General features: G+C 39.4%; 2 protein-coding genes and 1 non-coding gene across 4 annotated transcripts; all 3 read left to right on the top strand.

Moving 5' to 3' along the window:
• Positions 1-68: 68 nt before the first annotated feature.
• On the top strand, positions 69-11,470 carry crk (v-crk avian sarcoma virus CT10 oncogene homolog). Its single transcript, XM_008308768.3, has 3 exons — positions 69-592; positions 1,270-1,859; positions 7,700-11,470. The coding sequence occupies exons 1-3, from the start codon at positions 373-375 to the stop codon at positions 7,835-7,837; spliced, it is 948 nt and encodes a 315-aa protein (XP_008306990.1). The 5' UTR covers positions 69-372; the 3' UTR covers positions 7,838-11,470.
• Positions 1,956-2,028, top strand: trnap-cgg (transfer RNA proline (anticodon CGG)). Its single transcript has one exon. It is a non-coding gene; the product is annotated as a tRNA-Pro (tRNA).
• Positions 11,471-12,304: 834 nt separating the features above from the next.
• ywhae1 (tyrosine 3-monooxygenase/tryptophan 5-monooxygenase activation protein, epsilon polypeptide 1) lies at positions 12,305-20,797 on the top strand. Of its 2 annotated transcripts, XM_008308767.3 has the most exons (7): positions 12,305-12,534; positions 14,537-14,733; positions 16,074-16,180; positions 16,371-16,577; positions 16,684-16,820; positions 17,482-17,532; positions 19,620-19,755. In XM_008308767.3, the coding sequence occupies exons 1-6, from the start codon at positions 12,471-12,473 to the stop codon at positions 17,487-17,489; spliced, it is 720 nt and encodes a 239-aa protein (XP_008306989.1). In that variant the 5' UTR covers positions 12,305-12,470; the 3' UTR covers positions 17,490-17,532; positions 19,620-19,755. The 2 variants fall into 2 exon arrangements, with proteins under 2 accessions (XP_008306989.1, XP_008306988.1); XM_008308766.3 differs by lacking the exon at positions 17,482-17,532 and having other exon boundaries at positions 12,307-12,534; positions 19,620-20,797.
• Positions 20,798-24,270: the final 3,473 nt, after the last annotated feature.

Below are 24,270 nucleotides of genomic sequence, written 5' to 3'. Positions count from 1 at the left end.
GGAGCACAAAATTCCCACGTCACATCCGCTGGGAATGGGATTTTTTTTTTGTTTTCCCGTTATCCGCCATTTCAGTTTTTGAAGTTAGTTGTCATCGGCTGCTGCATTGTAGCTGGATATCTCCCACTGAAACGCTTAGAATGAAAAACTGAGCGTATTTCCGCCAACAACGTAAACATCGGGATTTTTGTTCCGCAATTGGGCTTCTTTGTTGGTGAATTGATGTCCAGACAGCTAGCTGTGGATGTCGCCTGTTTACTAAACGTGCTCTAAGCGCTAAAGTTTTTGTATGAGTTGCTTGGGCTTCGCTTGTGGATAACGGGAGGGAGAGCAGGAAAGGCCCGGTGAAGCCTCGGCTTTGGAGTAACTAACATGGCAGGAAATTTTGACGCGGAGGACCGCAGCAGTTGGTACTGGGGTCGGTTACGCAGACAGGAGGCTGTGTCTCTGTTGCAGGGGCAGCGGCACGGCGTGTTTCTGGTGCGGGACTCCATCACCAGCCCTGGAGACTTTGTGCTGTCCGTATCCGAGAACTCCAAAGTCTCTCATTACATAATAAACAGCATCAGCAACAACCGACAGTGCGGTCCAGGTAAGCTAATAGCGGGGGTTTATTTGGAGAAGACATGTATAGATGCTGCTGATGTGACCATTCTTGCATGACTTGCACCAAAGGCTATGCGCAGTGGTCCGGTTTGCTTCTTGCCTTGTATGCAGGCCAGACACCCCAAAACACGTGCCATTATGATGTTTGTTTGTCTACACCTGGTCTTAAATTGTTGCACTCAAACATGCACTTTATAGCGCAGTGTTTCAGAACAAAACAAATATACAGTCCTCTCGTTACCAATGCTCTCTGCAATGGGTGGTGTGAGTTTGCAAAGAACATATTGTTTTAATGAGACTTGTGGTCTGGCGCGCCTTGAATACTTGTCTCAGTTACCAGCTTACCTTGGCTTCGTTGTTAATGGTCAAAGGTCTGTTATTTTGTCATGTTTTAATGCACTTGGTACAGACGTTTGTTGTCTCTGACTCTACTGGGGTTATTATGTTGTGTAAGAACTGCAGCAGAATACCTAGTTCCTTATGTCCTTTGTGACAATACAGACCTAACATTAGAAGGAACAAAATGTTAATAAGGAAACGGACGTCCTTCTTTGTCATTCTGGAAATCACCAGCATCACGCTATGTGACAAAAATAGACAGACACTGTTTCTGCTTGATCTAAATATGCTGACACGTCTCCGATTGTGATTTATTTCCACCAGGTTTGGGTCATTCCAGATTCCGCATCGGTGACCAGGAGTTTGAGGCTCTCTCTTTCTTGCTAGAATTCTATAAAATCCACTACCTGGACACGACCACTTTGATAGAACCTATCAACAAGTCCAAGCACATCTCCTTCTTCAGTGTCGGTCCCGGCTGCGTACCTCCACCACGCCTGGAAGATGAATATGTTCGAGCGCTTTTTGATTTCCCTGGTAATGATGATGAGGACCTTCCTTTTAGGAAGGGTGATATTCTGCGAGTTCTGGAAAAGCCAGAGGAAGAATGGTGGAATGCCCAGAATACAGAAGGCAGAGCAGGGATGATCCCAGTGCCGTATGTAGAGAAGTATCGACCTGCATCTCCCTGTTCAATGGCAGGGCCTGGTGTTCAAGGGGGACCTTTGGGAGGGATTGGGATGGTAGGGAACTCTGACGGCTCTGTGGCTCAGTCCGGCACTCCACCTCAGGGTGAACCTGGCCAGTATGCCCAACCTACCCCGCTTCCAAATCTTCAGAATGGACCAGTTTTGGCCAGGGCCATACAGAAGAGGGTGCCCAATGCCTATGACAAGACGGCTCTGGCCTTAGAGGTAAATTCCATCTATGTGCACATTTTGTTGACTAACACTTCTCAAACAATGTGCGAAAGTCTTATTGGGTTTCTGTGAGGCCACAAAGTGTAACATGGTTCCTTGGTGTAGTGGTTAGCACGCCTTCCTCGGAAGCAGAGAGTCATGGGTCCGATTCCCAGAGGAACCACGTGCTTGTTAATGTTAACCTTCCTCTCTAAGTCACTTTGGGTAAAAGTTTCTGCTAAATGCGTAAATGTAAACATGATCCTGTCCAGTGAGCCACAGTGTTTAAAGGATTTATTATGCATTTCTAAATCTGATGAGACCCTTTAAAAAAGTGTAATTTTCTTTTTTTTACATTTCTGAGGCAAGAAATGCACATTGTTTTCTTGTCATTCAAGACATACTTCAAAAGTATAATACATTATGAAACTCATTATTTACATTGGCACATTTTACGTTATTTCATAAAACACATTTTCCACTTGTAAAGTTTACCTGAAGTTCACTTAAACACATGCTGGGCATTAATATGGTATTTTGAGTCAGAGGTGTGTCAGTGAAAAGAAAACTCTTTTCCAAAGTTTATGTAAATAACATGTTTAATGACTGTGTGTTCAAGCAATGATAAGTGGACGGACAGTAGAGTCATGGGCTATAAAGTGCATATCAGTCTGCCCATTTCTTAAAGTCCAGGCAAGTTTTTAAATAAATTACTGTTAGCGTTGATTTAATTTTGACACCCTTAAAGAGTATATAAGATAATTAATAAAAATGTTTTATTAGATTATTGTTAGTAGGTTCTTTCAAATATTAATAGATTAAAGCCACTCAGTCACATGGGCACATTAAAGTTCATTTATTCACTGTTCTTCTACCACACATTTGAATGCTGCAGGCACAGCTGCTAGGAACAACTTGAGGTTTAAGTGTCTCACCCAGGAGCACATTGGTATGTAAACCAGCCACGCTTTGTGCTTTGAAAGACAACTGACTTTGATTTCATTCAAAATGGCAGACTCATTCAGTTCAATGTATTATAGGAGACTTTGGCTCGTATGGAGTCTGTCCACACAGCTCCATGTCGCCAGCGTTCAGCACTTAGACTTGTTTTTGAGTTCAAGGCACATTTTAACCCTATAGTAAAAAGATAAAAGGGTGGCCATGGATGAACATCACCATTAAGCTCTGCCCCCTGTTCACGGTAGCTGGGCTTTTAACACTGTCCGGAAGCAAGAGCAGGGCTCCCACAGAGCAGATCGTTGGGGGAAGGAAATAGTTTGTGTTTGGGAACAGGACCATTTCCTTTGGTCTCTGTGAAGCCAAGAGTCCAGCTGAGATGTAGACTGGTTGCTGCCTGTCTCTCTTTCTCTGCTGGATGCTTCTGCTCAAGATACCTGTACAGATGCCATCATTGTGTTTTCATGTCTTTTCTTTGATTCAAACCACTGCCCTGTAATTAAACTGGCAGGTAGAGTCTCTTTTACCACTCCCATTGAACTGTTTTCCAACTTTGACTTATTGGAAGTGGTTTGGTTCTTACTTCAAGATTGCCAGAAGTGACTCAGCACGCAGTTATTGGACAGTTAATAATCAGCCCACATTTCCTTGTATTGTCTTCAGGGAGCTGAAGACGACACAACACCTTCCCAAATAAATGCAGCATTATAAGCTTATTATTCTTCTTTGTTGTATCACACTGTCTGTGATCTCCCCAAAGACTTTAATACAGGCGGCTAAAGTGGCAGAAATACACAGCGTTGTGTTTTATGGTCCTGTACAGTAACGAGCAGCTGTGTTCAGCATGTGTTAAGTGGCTGTGACTTGTTACGTAATGGCGACAGGGCTGCAGACTAGACTTGGTTTAGAGAGCCTGTCGTGGGGACTGACGTGCAGGAGAGCCCTAACTTTCTCTAATGCTTCTGTAGCGGCTGCATCAAGTCCAGTTCCATTCAGTACACGGTGGTAACATTTGTTTTATTGTTGTCTTTCGTCCGAGCTCTGGCTTTGTATCCTGGAATTACAGTGGTGTTAAAATGTGACCTGCATAAAATACACAGCCACAAGTAGTTTTGCTGAATGAAAACCAACATGTGCCTGTAAAACATACAGGCAGTGTGAATTTAGTTTGTACTTAATGTTGTGCATTTATTACACAAATATGAAAATGAATGTAATATTTTTTAAACATTTAGAAATATTGCAGGTAGTTAGTTAATTCAACAATTTAATTAGCCAGAACATATTCATTGATTTAACTTGTCTTTTGTATTTGTAGACAAATATTTCTCACTTAATCATCCTCCCCAGCAGCTGTGCAAATGTGTCATTTTAAGCCAGTTTTTCTTACAATCTTTTATTAAAGTATATCTCTGTTGTTGAAGATTATAAATGTGGTTGAAGGAGACTGACTGTTTCTTCTTAGGCCATTTCTTTTTCCAGTGGACTTGGTCGGCAAGGAAGCAGTTCACAGACTTTGGCTTCCACTTTGCTGTGGCTAATTAAGTATGACCTTTAAGCCAAGGGTCCTTGGTCTGGTAATGTGTTGCAAAGTTATGTGAAGTTTAAATAACTCTGCTCAAAGGACTAAAAACTATTCTCAGTTTTTGTCACAAAAAATAATTCCATAATCTTTCGTGTTTCGACCACAACTACTTGTAACTCTGTGTTCAGTGTTCAGCTGTAGAATGTGGAGAGAGAAACGCTGCCAGTTACACATTAAACACAATTGTCACGGCGGGCCCCAGGTTATCAAACTGATAAAATGAACCCTGCGAGAATGGAAGAGCTTTAACCTCTGTCTGTTCAGTCACCACTCAGTCAGACTTGAACTTTGGAACAGACCCTTAGTCCTTGTTTGCACAGGTTCAATGACACAGGAAGCGACACTCCCCTGTCTGTGTCAATCATCTGTAACCGACACACTTCCTCCAGTCACTAAGATTATAACTTAGGGTTCAATTTTTACATCATACGTGACCAAATAGTTCCAAATTGTCTCCATGTGCTCTAAAAACTATTTTATATATATATACATACACAAGTTTTTAGTGCGCATTGCTTCAACTTCGAGTGTTGTTCAGTCATTTAATATTGACATGAAATATGGCAACTATCTTCTGACAGTACGAAGACCTGCGGGAAAAATCACCCCATATCTTTATTTATATATTTTTTAATTATTGTTTTTTCTAATGTTTACAACTCTTTTCCAAAGTTTATGTAAATAACATGTTTAATGACTGTGTGTTCAAGCAATGATAAGTGGACGGACAGTAGAGTCATGGGCTATAAAGTGCATATCAGTCTGCCCATTTCTTAAAGTCCAGGCAAGTTTTTAAATAAATTACTGTTAGCGTTGATTTAATTTTGACACCCTTAAAGAGTATATAAGATAATTAATAAAAATGTTTTATTAGATTATTGTTAGTAGGTTCTTTCAAATATTAATAGATTAAAGCCACTCAGTCACATGGGCACATTAAAGTTCATTTATTCACTGTTCTTCTACCACACATTTGAATGCTGCAGGCACAGCTGCTAGGAACAACTTGAGGTTTAAGTGTCTCACCCAGGAGCACATTGGTATGTAAACCAGCCACGCTTTGTGCTTTGAAAGACAACTGACTTTGATTTCATTCAAAATGGCAGACTCATTCAGTTCAATGTATTATAGGAGACTTTGGCTCGTATGGAGTCTGTCCACACAGCTCCATGTCGCCAGCGTTCAGCACTTAGACTTGTTTTTGAGTTCAAGGCACATTTTAACCCTATAGTAAAAAGATAAAAGGGTGGCCATGGATGAACATCACCATTAAGCTCTGCCCCCTGTTCACGGTAGCTGGGCTTTTAACACTGTCCGGAAGCAAGAGCAGGGCTCCCACAGAGCAGATCGTTGGGGGAAGGAAATAGTTTGTGTTTGGGAACAGGACCATTTCCTTTGGTCTCTGTGAAGCCAAGAGTCCAGCTGAGATGTAGACTGGTTGCTGCCTGTCTCTCTTTCTCTGCTGGATGCTTCTGCTCAAGATACCTGTACAGATGCCATCATTGTGTTTTCATGTCTTTTCTTTGATTCAAACCACTGCCCTGTAATTAAACTGGCAGGTAGAGTCTCTTTTACCACTCCCATTGAACTGTTTTCCAACTTTGACTTATTGGAAGTGGTTTGGTTCTTACTTCAAGATTGCCAGAAGTGACTCAGCACGCAGTTATTGGACAGTTAATAATCAGCCCACATTTCCTTGTATTGTCTTCAGGGAGCTGAAGACGACACAACACCTTCCCAAATAAATGCAGCATTATAAGCTTATTATTCTTCTTTGTTGTATCACACTGTCTGTGATCTCCCCAAAGACTTTAATACAGGCGGCTAAAGTGGCAGAAATACACAGCGTTGTGTTTTATGGTCCTGTACAGTAACGAGCAGCTGTGTTCAGCATGTGTTAAGTGGCTGTGACTTGTTACGTAATGGCGACAGGGCTGCAGACTAGACTTGGTTTAGAGAGCCTGTCGTGGGGACTGACGTGCAGGAGAGCCCTAACTTTCTCTAATGCTTCTGTAGCGGCTGCATCAAGTCCAGTTCCATTCAGTACACGGTGGTAACATTTGTTTTATTGTTGTCTTTCGTCCGAGCTCTGGCTTTGTATCCTGGAATTACAGTGGTGTTAAAATGTGACCTGCATAAAATACACAGCCACAAGTAGTTTTGCTGAATGAAAACCAACATGTGCCTGTAAAACATACAGGCAGTGTGAATTTAGTTTGTACTTAATGTTGTGCATTTATTACACAAATATGAAAATGAATGTAATATTTTTTAAACATTTAGAAATATTGCAGGTAGTTAGTTAATTCAACAATTTAATTAGCCAGAACATATTCATTGATTTAACTTGTCTTTTGTATTTGTAGACAAATATTTCTCACTTAATCATCCTCCCCAGCAGCTGTGCAAATGTGTCATTTTAAGCCAGTTTTTCTTACAATCTTTTATTAAAGTATATCTCTGTTGTTGAAGATTATAAATGTGGTTGAAGGAGACTGACTGTTTCTTCTTAGGCCATTTCTTTTTCCAGTGGACTTGGTCGGCAAGGAAGCAGTTCACAGACTTTGGCTTCCACTTTGCTGTGGCTAATTAAGTATGACCTTTAAGCCAAGGGTCCTTGGTCTGGTAATGTGTTGCAAAGTTATGTGAAGTTTAAATAACTCTGCTCAAAGGACTAAAAACTATTCTCAGTTTTTGTCACAAAAAATAATTCCATAATCTTTCGTGTTTCGACGGAAAGTACTTGTAACTCTGTGTTCAGCTGTAGAATGTGGAGAGAGAGAAACGCTGCCAGTTACACATTAAACACAATTGTCACGGCGGGCCCCAGGTTATCAAACTGATAAAATGAACCCTGCGAGAATGGAAGAGCTTTAACCTCTGTCTGTTCAGTCACCACTCAGTCAGACTTGAACTTTGGAACAGACCCTTAGTCCTTGTTTGCACAGGTTCAATGACACAGGAAGCGACACTCCCCTGTCTGTGTCAATCATCTGTAACCGACACACTTCCTCCAGTCACTAAGATTATAACTTAGGGTTCAATTTTTACATCATACGTGATCCAAATTGTCTCCATGTGCTCTAAAAACTATTTTATATATATACATACACAAGTTTTTAGTGCGCATTGCTTCAACTTCGAGTGTTGTTCAGTCATTTAATATTGACATGAAATATGGCAACTATCTTCTGACAGTACGAAGACCTGCGGGAAAAATCACCCCATATCTTTATTTATATATTTTGTAATTATTGTTTTTTCTAATGTTTACCGATTACATACTAAGAACTTTTTTTTTTCCACTCCTCAGGTGGGCGACATGGTGAAGGTGACCAAAATTAACGTGAACGGCCAGTGGGAGGGGGAGTGTAAAGGCAAACGTGGCCACTTTCCCTTCACACACGTCAAACTGCTGGACCAGCACAGTGCCGAGGACGATCTGAGCTGAGAGCGGACAGCTGGGCAGCGACCAGGACACTAGTGTTAGACCTTTCCTCACCCCTCCTCCCAACCTGTCTTTCCGACTCAAACACTCCGACCTGCTCCCTGTCCTGCCTCACCTCTGCTCCAGCTTTTACTGCACCAAGTACATTTTCATAGAATCACTGAGAACACAACAAACAGATCTGATAACACACACACTTACTCTCTCTCTCTTTTTCTCTCTCTCTCTCTCTCTTTCACTCCTGTTCCGACTCCTCTCAGTAGCTATGCCTGCAGTCCTCCACTCTCTGCTTAGTCTTTAGAATGAATTCAGTTGTCCACAGTGAAAACAGAACATGTACAGAGTCTCGTGCTCAGTGAGGATTTACAACAGTTGAGTGCCCCGCCCGTGTCACATCCCTGCTGTGGACACTTAATCAACACTTGGTCCTCAGGAGACTCCTCACCACAGAACTCCACCACTTCCTCTTCCTGTGTTGGAGCCAGATGATAATGAAACTAAGCACCGAGTCATTTCTCATCCTCACTCATCATCTCCATGTTTATGTTGCTGTGGGATCACTAGTGCTGCATTCATCTATAATGCCTATTAGAAATAAGTTAATGAGTAACCGCACATCTTTTTATTGTGTTATTCTCACATTTCATTCTAAACTCACGAGTCTGACATTCGGGGAAATGTTTCTTAAATGTCTTTTTGGCAGCACTTTAAACGGATCGTCCTCTGTCCTTACAGTAAATATTCAACCACTACCTGCAGGTTTTTATCTCAACAAAAACAATAGAAACAGGTGAGGTGTTGCTGCTTTGATCCCTTAGGAACTAGTTTTGTCATGTTCCTACTTTAAAGATCTAACTCATACAAATTTTGACACTAGTCTCTTGGTCAGGTTGCAGAATGTAACAAATGAAGGATTCCTGGACTGACCCCTCTGTATATCACAGAAATACCATGGGCATTTTACACACAAAGGACGCCTGTCTTCCTAAATCTCAATGCCTGTGTTGTGTTCGGTTAAATCACACCAAATTGTACAAAAAAAAAAAAAGATTTTCACCATTATTTTATTTTTCAAAACCATCTTAAATACATACTGTACACTACTAAACTACCTGGAAGTATGTTCAAGTCCTGCTATTACACTATTTTGCTAACTAAGTAAACCACCCACTGTTGATTGTCTATAATATTTTTAAAAATTAACAATTTTTCCATTTAACCTCAGATTTACTTTTATTTTATTTTAAATCTTTTATCTCAATCTGTTTGTTTCACATTAGAGTTTTTTTTTGTATAAGCAGTACAAAGGAAAACAAAGCACAGTTAAATACCCTAATCTGCCAGAATAGGGTTGTTGTTTGATCAACAAAACACACCTTTTTAACTTGATTTTTAAGGGAGAAGTTTGAGTATTTAAACATGAAGGAATGTCATTCCATCTTAGAAAGAAGGAAAGGTGTGACTTCAGGTGGAGCTGATCATTTTTACTGAGCATTTCATTAAACAGCCCATCCTCCCTCACACCAAATATGAAGATACAAGAAAAAAAAAAGAGTAACAACTGCTGATATTGACTTGATGTACATTTAGCCTCTAGCAAAGAAGCTAAGAAACTTTAATGGAGGTGGAAATAATGACAAACACTACATTCAACCGCTTCAACTTTTGTGCACCTCAGCTTCCATCAACCGCCAAATAGTCTTTTTGTAAAAATAAATATCACTGATCACTGTTGTGGAATGGTGTACTCTGTGATTATCAGTACTTGCTTTAATATTTGTTATTGGTTTTATTTTGTAGTTTACATAATGGTTGGGTTTTTGATTATGGATGAACACAAGCTAAAGTGCTGCATGGGATTCATTGTTGGTTCTGCTGTCCTGCAGGTGGGTGTGTATGTAGGAGCAGAGCACAACTGTTTGCTCCCCAATATTCACGATACGAGAATGAAGTCAAACATTGAATGTAAACTGCTAACAACCTTGTTAGAAATGTCTCTCTTGTGTTTCACCTCTCCTTTCATTTCACAGACTGTACCTGAGCTCACACTTTGAAAAGTCAACGTTTAAAAAAACATTTGTTGTTTAATTGATAATAATCCTGCTCCCATGTTGCACTATTTAGTTTTTATAGTCCGAAGACTTTTCCTTTTTTTATTGGATTGTTCTTTCACAGTTATTAACCCTGTGACCCCCTGCTACAGTGTGTCATCTTTTTTTGTTTTTGTTTTATTGTTCATGACTCGTCCAGTTTCCGTTTGGTCTTGGCAAACCAAAACAAATGAATCATATTTGTATGATGCACCATTTGTCTGAAACCCAACCCAGAAATAAGACTGGGTTTGACTCTGAAAGTACAGAAGGGAAGGGCATGAAGTGTTTATCCCGTCAGAATGTTGTGATTGTTCGAAGGATGTTCCATTTCATTTTATTTTAAAGTAGTTGAAGCCACTATCTTGTGGTTTCCTCCTCCAGTCTTTAGCCACTCTCTAACCCTTTTGCAGTTGTCTGTAATGATGCTCTCTCCTGCTCTCTGTCAGCCTCTACATAAACCATACCACTTCCTCTGTACAGTGTGGGAACGTGGGTCGTCGAAGGACAAGAATGAAACTGAGAGCACGCGGTCGAGCTAACGGGCTTAATGCACATCGCATAAACTCATTTGATAATAACGTGAATGTAACACATTCATTCAGTCATTGTAATGTTGTGCACTGCAGCTTTAAAACCCTGCCCAGTTTTGACACACACAAACATTGTCTACTGTTTTCCATTGGTCTTTTCCCCCCACGTCACCTTGTTGCCATGTTCTCCTGAATATAGTATCATAATGCATGTAGTTTTTCTTTTACCCAGAAACAGTTATAGTAGAGCCAATCATTTTATTGACATCTGACAATCATCCCTCACATTCTTCATCAGGCAGATTGTTCTTGACTAAAGCAGGCCATGAAGACGGCGTACATGTGTAGAGTGAACCTGCTCCACTTTGAATTTGATCTAACTTCATCTCATGGAAGTGAGTAGCTTCTTTCAAATGTCAAAGTATCAGTATTTCTGTTTTGCACAGTTATTTCACCTTTAGGTGGCACTGTAGCAACATTCATGCACTTGTGTTTATCTGGAGTTTGCATTCACTATGTACAGTATGCATTCCTTTGTATGGTTTTCATTTAGCTCCTCTTTCACCTGCAGATTTATTTACCAACCTTTGTTTTTCTGTCTTTCTAAGCTGGTCATTGGCACTATTTAAAAACATGTTAGGATCTCCGATTGAAATCTCTATGGAGGAGCACTTCAAGGAGTGTTCACTCTAAAATTACCTTTAGTGTTTACTGCCTGTTTTTGACAGATGTTTTGGGTTTTTTTATCTGTGTAGTTGCGAACAAATCATGTTTCCAATGTCACTGTTGCCAATGAAAACCACCAATGGGTATTTTAGTAGCACTGCATGAAGCCATTCATTTCCTTTAATAAAAAGGAAGGGATGTTATAGTGCCAGTGGAAATTATTTTAAGTATAAAAATGTGCCATTTTATTATAACACTATATTCTTTCAAGACAGTTGATTTGTTTTTATTTTCTGTAGCATGTAATGTGTTAATATACTAGTAAATAAAGTCAAACCCAAGTCAAATAAAGTGTCTTATATTGTTTGTGTATTAAAAGTGTTGTTGGTTTTACATCATTAAAACATGTAGATTGCAATTTAAAATGCTGGTAACGTCAGGAACTACAATGGCAATACATGGTACTATAACTTGCTTTTGATATCAACTCATGATTCATGCCTATTTAAGTTGTTGGCAACTTAATAGCACTGCGACCCAAGTCAGTTGGGTCCAACACCAAAGACAGAGTTATAAGTCTGATTCACTTTCAGTTTGAACCATTGTCAGTGTTGATCCCAGTGGAACAGTTTTTACATTGAACTCAGACTGGGATGAGGGGACCAGGTGGTCCTAACATGGCAAAGGGGCCCTACCAACTGTAGCTGATAAGACTGCTTTACTGAATGAGAAAAAAAAAACACTGAGTATCAAAAATAATCATATAATGTTTTAAGGTGTGGAGTGCCATACCTGACCACATGTTCTGTCATGTTTTTTTCATGTTTATGTTGCTTGGATGTTTTCAGGGTGTGGAGGATGACACATATGTTATTGTGCAAGTGTAAGTGCAATATATATGTGTCATGATTACTATTACTATTATTATTATTATTATTATACCCCTGCAATGCCACAGCAAACTCCCTAGGGGTCGCGGGCCCCAAGGGAGTTCGACATAAACAGTTTTTTTTATATCTATGTTAAACGAAATTACATACATACTGTACATACGTACATTGCGGGTACCCTTTGATTGAACTAACATGATTCTTGGAAAAAATAATCGTGAAAAAAAATCAAAGGACAGGCGTATCAAAGCTGCTGCGTCGTGAGCGTTTGCGCAGTACCCGGATGAGGCCAACCGCCATCTTTACTCCAACCAGCGCAGCGCTGCCGGCGAGGGGCGGTACAGCACTCATCGACCCGGTTGGACTGTAGAAATCGCTAAAGATCCGACACAGTACCTTGGTGTTCACTGAATTCCTGCAACTGTCATTTGTCTGCTACTCTGCTTCTCGGTACACAATGTCAGAGCGAGAAGACCTAGTGTTCCAGGCAAAACTTGCCGAGCAGGCAGAGCGATATGACGGTAGGCGACGTTCTTGGGGGTGGCTGGGTCTGGGACATGTTAGCCTCTGTGATTTTTTTTCTCTGACCAAGCTAATGTTAACTGAGTTCAGCAGCAGGCAGCGCTAGCTCCGGCTAACCTGAAAGCTAACCCTACTTTGGCCGCAGCCAGAATACTTAAAGATTTCTGGCACAGTAAGCGGCTTGTAAAATTGGCAAGCTATTATTTTAATGAACACAAAGTATTTCATAGCCAATGTTTGTTGTTTTTTGGAAATTAACCAATGTAACTAAATGTGGCTATCGCTAGCAAACTGGCTATAACAAAATGGCGGATCAGTGGAGCGTGAGCTGTCAGGAGTTGCCTCCCTGCACCGTGCTACCTTCTTTGCATGCCACTGATTTGGTTATTTCTACCAAACTGAACACAGTTTCCCCATTGTTGTTTTATAAGCGGCACGTTGGATCATTTTGTATTAATATGTTGTTGTTTTTTTCTTTAATCTTTACGCTGCCAACAAACCTAAGTGTTTGCGAGGCTAATCGAAGCCTGCTAAGTATTAGCTGGGAGTGGGAGGGCAGCTGTTCACTTGGGAGGGTGTTCCCCTGAAACCCGGCCGTGCGGATCGATTGGTGAAAACGACTCCCCTTTCCTTTTCCCATTACGCTTCGGTTGGCTGCCATACCATTGCAGGCCCTGTGAAGGCTGTTTTTAGACGACTGTCTTTGCCATTGGTTGCACGTTGCCCGGAAACGTTAAGTGAATATGCCATGAGTCATTCACGAGATTTGGAATGGGTGTATTCCCAGACTGATTTATAGTGGCGATACTATCCTATCTGGAATGTGGTGTTATTCACATTGTGTTCTGTTTACGTTTCCTTTTTTTTACCCCATGTTATAATTTGATTCACAAAGAGCTTTCATATAATTGTTGAACTTCGCTGTATGTAGACAAAAAGCTTCGATGTGTTTGCTCCACAAAGGGTATACAAGTAATTGACATGTATAGACCATCTATTGGTGCTAGTATATCCTGGTAAATTAGTTAGCATGCTCCACTCTTTAAGTAGCAACTTTATATAAAAAGAAGTTTCTAGGGATGTGCAATTTCTTTAATTAAAATTTGATGTTTAAATTTCCAATGCAAAAAAATATTTTAAACAGAGTCTCCTGTCAATACTACTGAAAATGAATTTCAATATTAAAAAAAAACAACAACCCTGCTTTAGGCTAGCATTTCATAATGTGTATGTATCCCATTGCATGTAAGGTGATTACATAGAAGCTAATTTTCCACTCTTTCTTTGATTAGTCATTTCTATGGGGTGGGCACTGTTACTCTTCCCTTAACCTTAAGGGAGTGTCCAGGTCTATCATACTGCAGTGTTGAACATCTTTCAGGCTGAATCAGCATGTGTCAGCTGCATTAGGGCTGCTCGATTATGGGGTGTGGGATAATAATTACAATTAATGTGATCACTGAAGTCACAATTATTGTTCAAATTATTACTAATTCGCTCTAAAACAAGGTGCATTTATTGCACACACTGAACCGCAAATATGAGAGTCCTTTATAGCTTCCTGTTAAACTTCCCCTAAAAGTATAATGTTAAAAAATGCAACTACAACTGCAAACATAAGATAAAATCAGTGCACTTCCAGGATCACTTCCAAAATCCGCTGTTAACAGTGTTACAACATACTGACTGACATCTTCATGTATCCAAACATTTTGGAAAACCATTTTTAATACATTTCAGTTAATAATTCAACTCAAGAAGGCTGTATTTGCTGCATTTAGTCTATTGCATACACAACACAATGGTCAAAAAGAACCAAATTATGGTTTTATACTACATTTGAACCCTCCCTAGTATTTTCCTGAAATACATGGAGCTAAGTATTCTAGTACTGTGTGATGGCACATACACAACTCTGAAGACGCCAGGTTTAAACTTGCATAATTTATTAATGTAAACAAACATTTATTTTTTTAATTGTCTTTTCTAAAATTTGAACAGAAATGGTGGTTTCGATGAAGAATGTGGCGAGCTTGAATGTGGATCTCTCAGTGGAAGAGAGAAACCTACTGTCTGTTGCCTACAAGAATGTGATTGGTGCTCGGAGAGCTTCCTGGAGGATAATCAGCAGTCTTGAACACAGGGAAGACAACAAGGGAGATGAGAAATTACAGATGATCAAGGATTACAGGACAGAGGTAAAATGCTGAGCCGGTTGCCACATGACCATAGGTGCCATATACATTTGACTAATAAAATACCCTTACCTAACTGTGGATTTTTAGTTCCTCTTTTTTAAAAGCGTGAAATACCTTTGTTAGAAATATATTTTTATCTTTGCAATTTGAATGTAAAAAAAAAAAAATCAGACCAACCACACTTAACAAATGTGAACAACATTCAGTACCTCATTCTACATTCAGTACAGGTGTTTCAGACAAAATAACTGTTCTATATATAACAATTATTTTGGGTAATTATATTTGTCTGGAACTGTTTATACTGCATATACATTTTGCATCGTGGTCAAAGAAGGCTCTGGCCTTACTGATATAATCCCTTACTGCGTCGTACATTTCAAAGATTAACTTTGTCGGTACGAACAATGCTTTGCAAAAGTGTAAGTTGTGCATAAATTTCCTAGAAACCCCTCTTTTCTATCCAATGTATTTTAAGCAAATGCTAAGAAGCTTATTCTCAACGCTTAACTCCGTTGGCACAGAATTGGGATTGCAGGTTACTAGGATACTCTTATGCAATATGGTTGAATTTTACAGTATTTAAATTATACATGTTTACATCAACAATAATTAGTAATCAATTTAGTATAAATGAGATGGGTTAAATTCTCAGAATAATCAGAACGTACTATATAATCAGAACCTGCTAATTAACTCAAATTACTACTAGTTAGCAAATGCTTAATAATCAGTCGTGTGTCGTGAGTTATTAAGATAATAATAATTCAGATTTTCCCAGCTAACAATTATAAATCTCTTAATTAAATTATTAAACAGTTCAGTTGTTGAAATCTCCCCTACCACAAATTAGGTTCTGGGTTCAAGGTAGGTTCAGGGCAAGTAAGACAGAAGTCTTTTATTATACATAATAAGAGATGAGTTTTCCATTGCTTGAAATTAAACTTGGGTTTATTGTCTCTTTAGGCATTCACTATATACACAAATCAGTAGGGTCCATACAAGAAACTATTATAAATAAATAATACATTTTGAAGTTAGAGTTGTAATCTAATTCTAAAACATACTGCTCATATTTCTTTACAACTTTAAACAAAAGCATAATGCAATGTGATAATTAACGTAAGTATGTCTTGATCACAGCACAAAATGACAAGAGCCTCAGCAATTTCTGTCTGAATATACCTGACTGCTTGGCGAGGTCTAATCCTGTCTGGTGCATTGTCAGGATGAATTCATCGTCCCTTGTTTCCATTCCCATAATTGCAGTGTATTTTTTGCAAGAACCATAAGTGGTCGGTTGATTTACGTGGCTTTTTTTTTATTCTCTTTGGATACAGGTTGAGAAGGAGCTGAAGACAATCTGTAAAGACATTCTGGACACACTGGATACACACCTCCTCCCATCTGCCACCGCTGAAGAGTCTAAGGTCTTCTACAACAAAATGTAAGAGCTGTGATGCCAGAATCTTATAACATTATGTGGAAATCAAGCTGAATGCTGAGTTATTTGATTTATTTTTGCCGCTTAAAAAAAGTCATCTTTAAATTTAAAGTACAAGCTGTTATGTATGAAGCAATAATTACTTAGTTTGTTTAATTTAATGTTATAAAGACAAATCTTTTTCCACTTCCAGGAAGGGTGACTACCACAGGTACCTGGCAGAATTTGCCACGGGCAACGACAGGAAGGAGGCAGCAGAGAACAGCCTGGTGGCCTACAAAATTGCTACCGACCTCGCCATGTCAGCGCTAGCTCCCACACATCCCATTCGTCTCGGCCTTGCCCTCAATTTTTCCGTTTTCTACTACGAGATCCTCAACTCGCCTGATCGTGCATGCAGGTCAGTTTCTCCCTTACACATTACTACAATTTCCTGCACCTATTCAGACTTTAAAAGTATAATTGTTTTATTTAAACTTTTATATTCTTATTATATATTTCATCAGGCTGGCAAAGGCTGCATTTGATGATGCAATTGCAGAATTGGATTCACTGAGTGAATCAAGCTACAAGGACTCTACACTTATCATGCAGTTGTTACGTGATAACCTGACACTATGGACTTCAGACATGCAGGGAGACGGTAAGATCATATTTATACCACACTGTCTGTTAATAATACTCATTCTTCTGCCCCTTTAGTCTATCTACCCATTTTTTTGTCTCTGGTGGTCAACCTTATTTAACTTATTACATTTTACTTATTACATATATATATAAACATGTGCCAAAAGTGCAAAAGACTGCTAACTGTAAATCTGTATCATAAAATATTGGGACTTTTTGGAACATATTAAAAGCTACCCAGAAGTTATGAAAACCTACCTAAGGCAGAGCCTTTGCTGGTAGATTGTCAAATAATTAAAGTTTCTAAACTGATAAATCACAATGAATTACAAGGCAAATCAACAATTCTGAATGTCGCAAAGAGATTTTCTTTTGGGTTTAATTTCACAATAAAATTCAAAATCCCAAATTTATCATGAATTCACTGGCCTTTGGAAACTAGTCCTCTAAACTCCCTACAAGTCCAATTTTTAGTTAATCTTGAAGGCTGACGACATTGAACTTTAGCTGTGTTTCACATTACCCATCTTTTAGGCGACTTGCATTGATATGATTGGGCCCTGTGCTCTTTTTTTTCCGTTTTTTTCTAGTTGTTTGCATTTGCTTTGGTGCAGTGTCCATTCCACAGTGACTCATCATCTCCTGTCTTTTTTTCATGTTTTTTTTTTCTGCCGTAGAATCCTAAAGGAACAAACCTGACTGTTCATTTACCATGTTAACTGTACTTTGTAAGTGTTGCTCACCCAGGCCTTGCTGTGTGTTTGTGTGGCTTTTTACTTTCTACACAAACTGATTGAATAATTCAATCTGTTCACTTGCTGCTTTGTCACTCGCATGTAGCTGGACAGTTAGCTGTGGTTTGGTCTTCTCTTACTGCTGTTAGATGGAAATGGGATTTCTTGAGTGCTAGAGTAAATGTTAGTTCATCATGGATGCCTTGGTTGATCGGATTCAGCTGGTCTGTTTGTTGAAGGAGGGAAAAATTAAAATGAACAGGAAGTAAAAACTTTCTAACCCGAGCACAGGACGGGTCTGTCAACAAGCCTTTCAAGTCTCCGTATATGTGGCATCTAAACGTGTGTGATCAGCTTGGAATTGATCAATTTCCAGGTGGAAGAGACAAACGTTGGATGAAGATGATGATGTGCAGTCAGTCATGATGATCTATAGGGTGTGTCTGTGTTTGAGGAGTGCCATTTTACAGCTGTTAGGTTAAAAGTTGTTGAAGCCTATATGTTGATGAAACATATCACAGTGTATACTGTCTGTCCATGCTCTTAAACCTTAGGCAATGTTCTGCCAATCTAATTTTTTTCTTTTGGGCCAATAAGCAAAGCCATCAGTAGGTGTACATGCATCATTCATGCATGCTGCATGTCTTAATTTTAATGCACGCTATTGAAATCCAATACACACGACCTCAGGACTGAACAGTGGGATTAAATTCAAAATATTTCTCCGTATTGCTTCGCCTTTGACTAACATAAATGTGAGAGTCCTGAATTACAGTAAAGGAAAAATCAATAGACAGTTTACAAAAACACTCTGTTCTAGACTCATGAGACACTGTTTTCATGTTCATTGAGTCAAACAGCTTGTGTCCAATTAATTTTTTTGGAAGAAATATTTCTATGTTTACCTCTCCAAATACGGGAAATATGACGTCACACCTGAGACCACCTGAGCACCTCTGATATTCCCCTCCAAGCTCACCTGGCCACCATGAGCTGCATGTGGAGGTGGCTTTGTCCAGCTCTCAGAGAACTGTCCACACCCACGACAAAATTATTTTTAAATATTAAATATTTATTATTAAAAATAAAAACAGAGCTGTTGTACAAACTCTTCATTAAAAATAAATTACTAACCGATGTTGTCCTCACCTGTTGTCGTCACAAGTCAACGCTTTTAGCTAATTTAAATAGAACTGATAATTTGTGTTTTAATTTAAGTTTCTGACGATTGTGTCATCGATACGATTGACAGCCTCCTCTCAGAACAATAGAACTGCCAATGGTGAATGTTGTTGTTTGACCAGTATCCAGTACTGTTTTCTGTCACCTTTCCTTCGCATCTTTTCTACACAGTTGTCCTTTATTGACTGAATCTCTCTTATTTGCTCTGACTGCACATAAACAGGCCTGTGACGATAACACATTTTGCTGGACAATACATTGTCCCACAAATTATTGCAGATAAACTTTCAAATGCAATAAATGATTTTTCTCGTGAGTCTTTTTATGAATCTCAAATTTCCGATGGTACCTGAATGCCCCTCATGTTGACTTGGTTGACCAAACGCCTCAGTGAGTGTTGACTGTCGTGACAAAGGCTCTGAATCTCGAGGTGCAGTTTTTGTTTTTTCCCTAGCTGGGAAAACTGTCAGGTGGTTATGTTTTAGGTCGGCACGCAAGTTTGTTGTGTTGCCTTGTGTTGTTGCCACCACGTTCAAACAAATTTGGCGTATTCTATCATCCCCACCTCCCCCCACAAAGAGTGGATGACTGACAAGGGGGCTCATTCAGCTAACAAACTGATTTCACATCCTGCCTGTTTGGAGGTGAAAGACAAAGGAAGGAAAACAAACATGCACGCACATGGCAATTTCTCAAGTCTGGCAAAAGGATTGACTTTATGTTCATTAATCGTGTGATCAGTGGATTTATTGTTTATTGTCACAGGCCTACACATAAACCTCTGTCGGTGCACAAACTGTTCTCTCCACTCAGACGTTTTTGTGCATATTGAAAAGCAGTGTCAAACCACAGCCGCTGTGAGTGACGGCCTAAACTCACCAGTTTGATTTCTTCCGCAGCTGAAGAACAGAATAAAGAGGTACTGCAAGACGTCGATGACGAGGCCCAGTGAGACCCTGCCACTAACAACCATCAACTTGAGAAACCACCGCCCCCACGTTCACCCTCCCTTTACCACCTCACACTCCTACAATGTCTCCTTCCTCTTCCATGAGTCACCTTTCTCCTGTCCCCTCCTCCCTTCCTCTTCCTTGCCTGTGCTGCTCCATGACCCAGCTGGGCCACGGGGCATGCAGGTAAATTGTTTTTCCCCTCTCCTTCTTATTTTTTATATTAGCCCTTCCACCATACAAGTAATACCACTCAAGTGAGACAGGAAATACAATGTTAGAAAGACAAAGATAATGAAAGACTCCCTGGTTTTCTCTTCATTTATTATTTTTTTTCCTTTGGTCCTGGTACAAGCAGATCCTGAGTTATCTTTGTTTTCACCATTATGGGTTTTTTTTTTCCTTTTTCCACTAATTTCATCAGTTGCTGGATGTATTGAGATCTTTTTTTTTTCTTAATGTAATTACAGAAATTAACTTTTATTACTGATAATGTTGACTTAGAAATGGGAGCTATTTTATCTCTGTTTTTAGTGAAATGTCAAATCCTGATTTCTTTTTTTATGGGCAATTTGAAATAAACGACAAGTGCCCTTTTTGTTAACTTAGGTTTTTAGGGGAAGCTGGCAAAATTCTTGATATCCATGTGGAGCAAAGAAGTCCTGAAATTTTACACCATAGTGGTTCTGTCGTCACGTTCACGTTCGTCATCTCTGTGCTGAAATACTGTAACCGTGTCACATGCTGAATTTCTCTTTGGAGGTTGACTCCTGGTCAGCTGGTGGTTTAAGTTTTTTGGGGGAATTAAAAACATATATCTTGGGAGATCTGTCACTCTTGTTAAAGAAAAGTCTCAAATTTAGCCCTGCTCCTCGGCGCTAGCCCAAAATTTACCGTTGTTGTTGCTGTGCTCGTCGAAGTTAAAAACACATCTCAACTAACATCCTGAGATCTTCTTTCTCTATGCTGTTGCCTGAGTTCCTTTTGTTTTGCTTCATTATGTGTAACTTGGAGCTGATTTGTACTACTGGATATCTGACTGGAGCCACAGACAGGGAATCTGAATTGTTCTTACTGAAACACAGCATGGAATTAACATTAAACAATCTAAATTAAATATCACACACGGAATCTTGTCTTCTGTGTTACTTCTCTGTTTATTTAACGTGCTTGTGAACAAACCTCGACGATGAACCTCCATCCACATGGAGACGGTAATGAGAAATTGTTTTTTAGTTTTTGCTGCGGATCTCTGTATGTGTGTATACGCAGTAAATATATAGTAGGGGTTCCAGCTTACTTTTTTAATCTTTTAATGCACGCGTCTGAAAAACATTGAGCCTGGATTATTTCCAAGTTCATCGATCATTTTTTAAGGAGATAATTAAACTGCCACCAATCTACCATTTTTAGAGTTTTTTGTATAATAAATGCAATTAAACCATTATTGCTTCATATGCTCGATTAAAAACTTGAAATCGTCTGACAGTGACTTCCTCCGCTGTATACCTGATGTCCATATTTGCTCTGCAAATGGAGACATTAATAAAAAAATACAAAAAAAAAAACCAAAGCCGCTGACTATAAAAAAAAAAAACAAAACAAAAAAAAATCAAAGCCGCTGACTTTGCAGAAACTGATCTCTTCCTACAGTGATGCAGCAGTGTTTCCAGCATTTGCTTCCTAAATGGTTCTTGGCAGCCACTCAGCTGACCCTCAGCAGTGACTTAACAGTTCCATTAAGGCTTTCATTTCATCATGGGCTCGTTGCTCTGTTGTATCACGGTCGTCTCATAAGAACAGCTCTTTTTTGTTCCAACATGTTTATGCTGTCAACCTGGATGGTGTCATGTTGTTGTATAGATTTAAATTAATCTTTAATATAAGATAATGAGTTTGAGAAGTGAAATGTTAGGTCAGCATGAATACAGGCCATTGGAGTGCTGGTCTGCAACCTGTGGCTCATGGGACTCATGGTTTTTCCAAACAAAAAGATGAATGGCTATGACATGTACACATTACAATCTCTTTGACCAAGTGTGTAGAATGGCTGTTTGTGTCTGTACGCTGTCCTGTGATTGGTCAACAGTCCAAGATGTACGACCTATATGAGCATGTAGAATGACAACAAATCAACAAACTGCTGACATCACTAAGTTATGCAGTGGTTAATGTGACGAACACTAGTTATTCACCGATGATGTCAGAATTTCAGAAACTCTTCAGTCGTTTTGTTTGGACAACCTCTAATTGAATGCTGCTAAAAGTTGAGCCGCGTGTCTTCCTGTGCCGTTGCTGGCGGTATAGTTAGCAACTGTGTGATCGTGAAATTGAATTAGTTCTATTTATAGTGTATCAAGGGCAAATGTCATTTTAATGCCTGTGGTTCTCTTGACACAGTGAAGCCACAGCCCTCGGCTCCTCACTGCTCCCTCACTGTGGGATCACTGATCAGAGATAGTTTGATTAGTCGACAGACAGGATCAACCCGAGTGCATCTGGAGACTGGACACAATGGTTTTGTTACGTTAAGACATGTCCACGTTTGGACCTTGAACCCTTTTCAGCAGGTGTCCCTCAGGGATCCTAACCTTCCACCTCCTCAGTTTTAGTTGCTGCCTTTTCTACAGTTACATCACCACATAATAACAAACTGTGGCTCAGTGCCTCAGACTAAATTTGGAATCTCAGGTGAATGTGGAGGAGCTGGTTTAGGTGGGAGGGCCGAGTGTCAGGGCAGAGGCCGCTGATATACTGATAAAAACAAGTTCAACAAGTAGCACAAAAAGGCCAGGATGTTTTTTTGGAAACCACGAGTTTGACCTGTGGACCATGTGATAAGCAGCCATTTTGGTTTTAAGCAGACGATAGAACAGGTCTACAGTCTGAAGAGGAATCTCAATTAAAACGTTGTATAAAAAAAAAATGTGACCTCAGAGTTTGGCTTGGGAAATTGGACTCACCCCAATTATACCACAGCTAATTAGCGCTAACAGGATAAGTGTCGAGGATTGGAGTAGGAATGAGCTGAGAGCTGATGGTTTTATGTTTTTTTTTTTCAATTTAATTGTTCAATTTAGGTTTTTTTCCCCCTGCTCTTCTTTTGGTAAGAGTTCTGCCATTCCCGGTCAACGATTTTCAACGAGTTCTCAAGAGTAAATGATCGTCAATGGTGTGAAACCATTGGATTTAATCATAACATAAAATGGTTTAAGATAAGATCATGCAGATGCACCAAAATTCCAGCAACTTTCTTTTGGTTTGATTCAATTTTCAGTAAATAAACAATACATTTGTAATTACTTGTTAAATCAGTGACTCTCAACCACTGTGCTGGAGAGATCATTGAGTGTGGCTTGGGAAATGATCCAATTTTACCTAATTGGTCTGACAACTGCTATTTATTTACTCTGAATAATTAGTCTTGATTTGTCAATACAACTGTGAAAATTAATATTATTAAATACTATTCCACTAGGTCACAGCAGATGGCTATAAAAACAAAAACAAAAAGAGAGAGAGAGAGAAACTGGAGCTGTTGAAGATCTTTGTATACAAAAACAAAGAGAGAGAGAGAGAGAGACTGGAGCTTTTGAAGATCTTTGTGTGTGTCTTTCTTCAATTCCTGTGAGCTTTTCTATGCTGTGTTCAACTAAACAGGCCAGGATTTAATACTAGTAAATTGGAAGAATAAGACAAGTATATTTCAGTGCATATTCTTTTTGGGACATTTTCGTCCTGTCTTCTGGTGTCTTCTGATACTACTGGTCTGCATCCATCCAGATATAGCAGTGGTTGGTTTGACTGTAATAGATCAATGAATCCCCAGTAGAAACTTAAATGTTGACCCCTTTGAAAGATGGAAAGGAAAGTTGAATAATTCTCTGCACAGCCCCTCCCAGAGAGCAGGCTTTAGTTTTGTGTGTGTGTTGTGGCGCTGACAAATTGTCTTTTGTTCAGCAGCTTGTCTAGTGCCCTCTGCAGGTCAGAGCTGCCCTAGACACAAAGCAAAAGGAAGTTCTCACAAATCCTCTCCCCAAAGCTGTTGCATAATAAGGTGTTTACTCGGCGAAAAAGCCCAGAAGGTCGACGTGGAGGTTCATCAGTGTGCATGGGCCTTGTGGGTGCAGTATGAAGTCAAGCCTGTTCTCTTCTTGTAACAGATATGTAATGTGGAGGAAGGGCAGGTCCAGAGAAAGCATGACTAACACAGGGATCACATTCATCCAGGATAAGTCTCACTTTACAGTGCATTTCAATCTCAATTTACATCAAAAAAAGAAGAAGAAAAAGAAAATCAATTACATCAAACAGCAGCTGTACCAGAACAGAAGTGTTTACTGGACTCAGTTTGTTCTTTCGTGTTTTAAGTTAATTAGATCAAATGGCTGACTGGTTTATCATTGCCTTTAATTTTGAAAATCAGTCACTCTGAACTATTAAAAAAACAACTTTGTAGTACTGCTTATTTTGTATAACAGTCCATGATACAAAAAAAACAGATTTCTTTTAATGTATTTTGTTGAACTATTCCTTTAACCTTAAGCTAAGTGCGACTTTGTATGGATAGTTGATGCTGTGGAACATTCTCTTTGTCCGT

The sequence above is a fragment of the Cynoglossus semilaevis genome, chromosome 4 (assembly GCF_000523025.1).
Source record: "Cynoglossus semilaevis isolate Cse_v1.0 chromosome 4, Cse_v1.0, whole genome shotgun sequence".
NCBI lineage: Eukaryota > Metazoa > Chordata > Actinopteri > Pleuronectiformes > Cynoglossidae > Cynoglossus > Cynoglossus semilaevis.
Note: the sequence above shows the minus strand (reverse complement) of the source record. Positions and strands in the feature narration are given on the sequence as shown.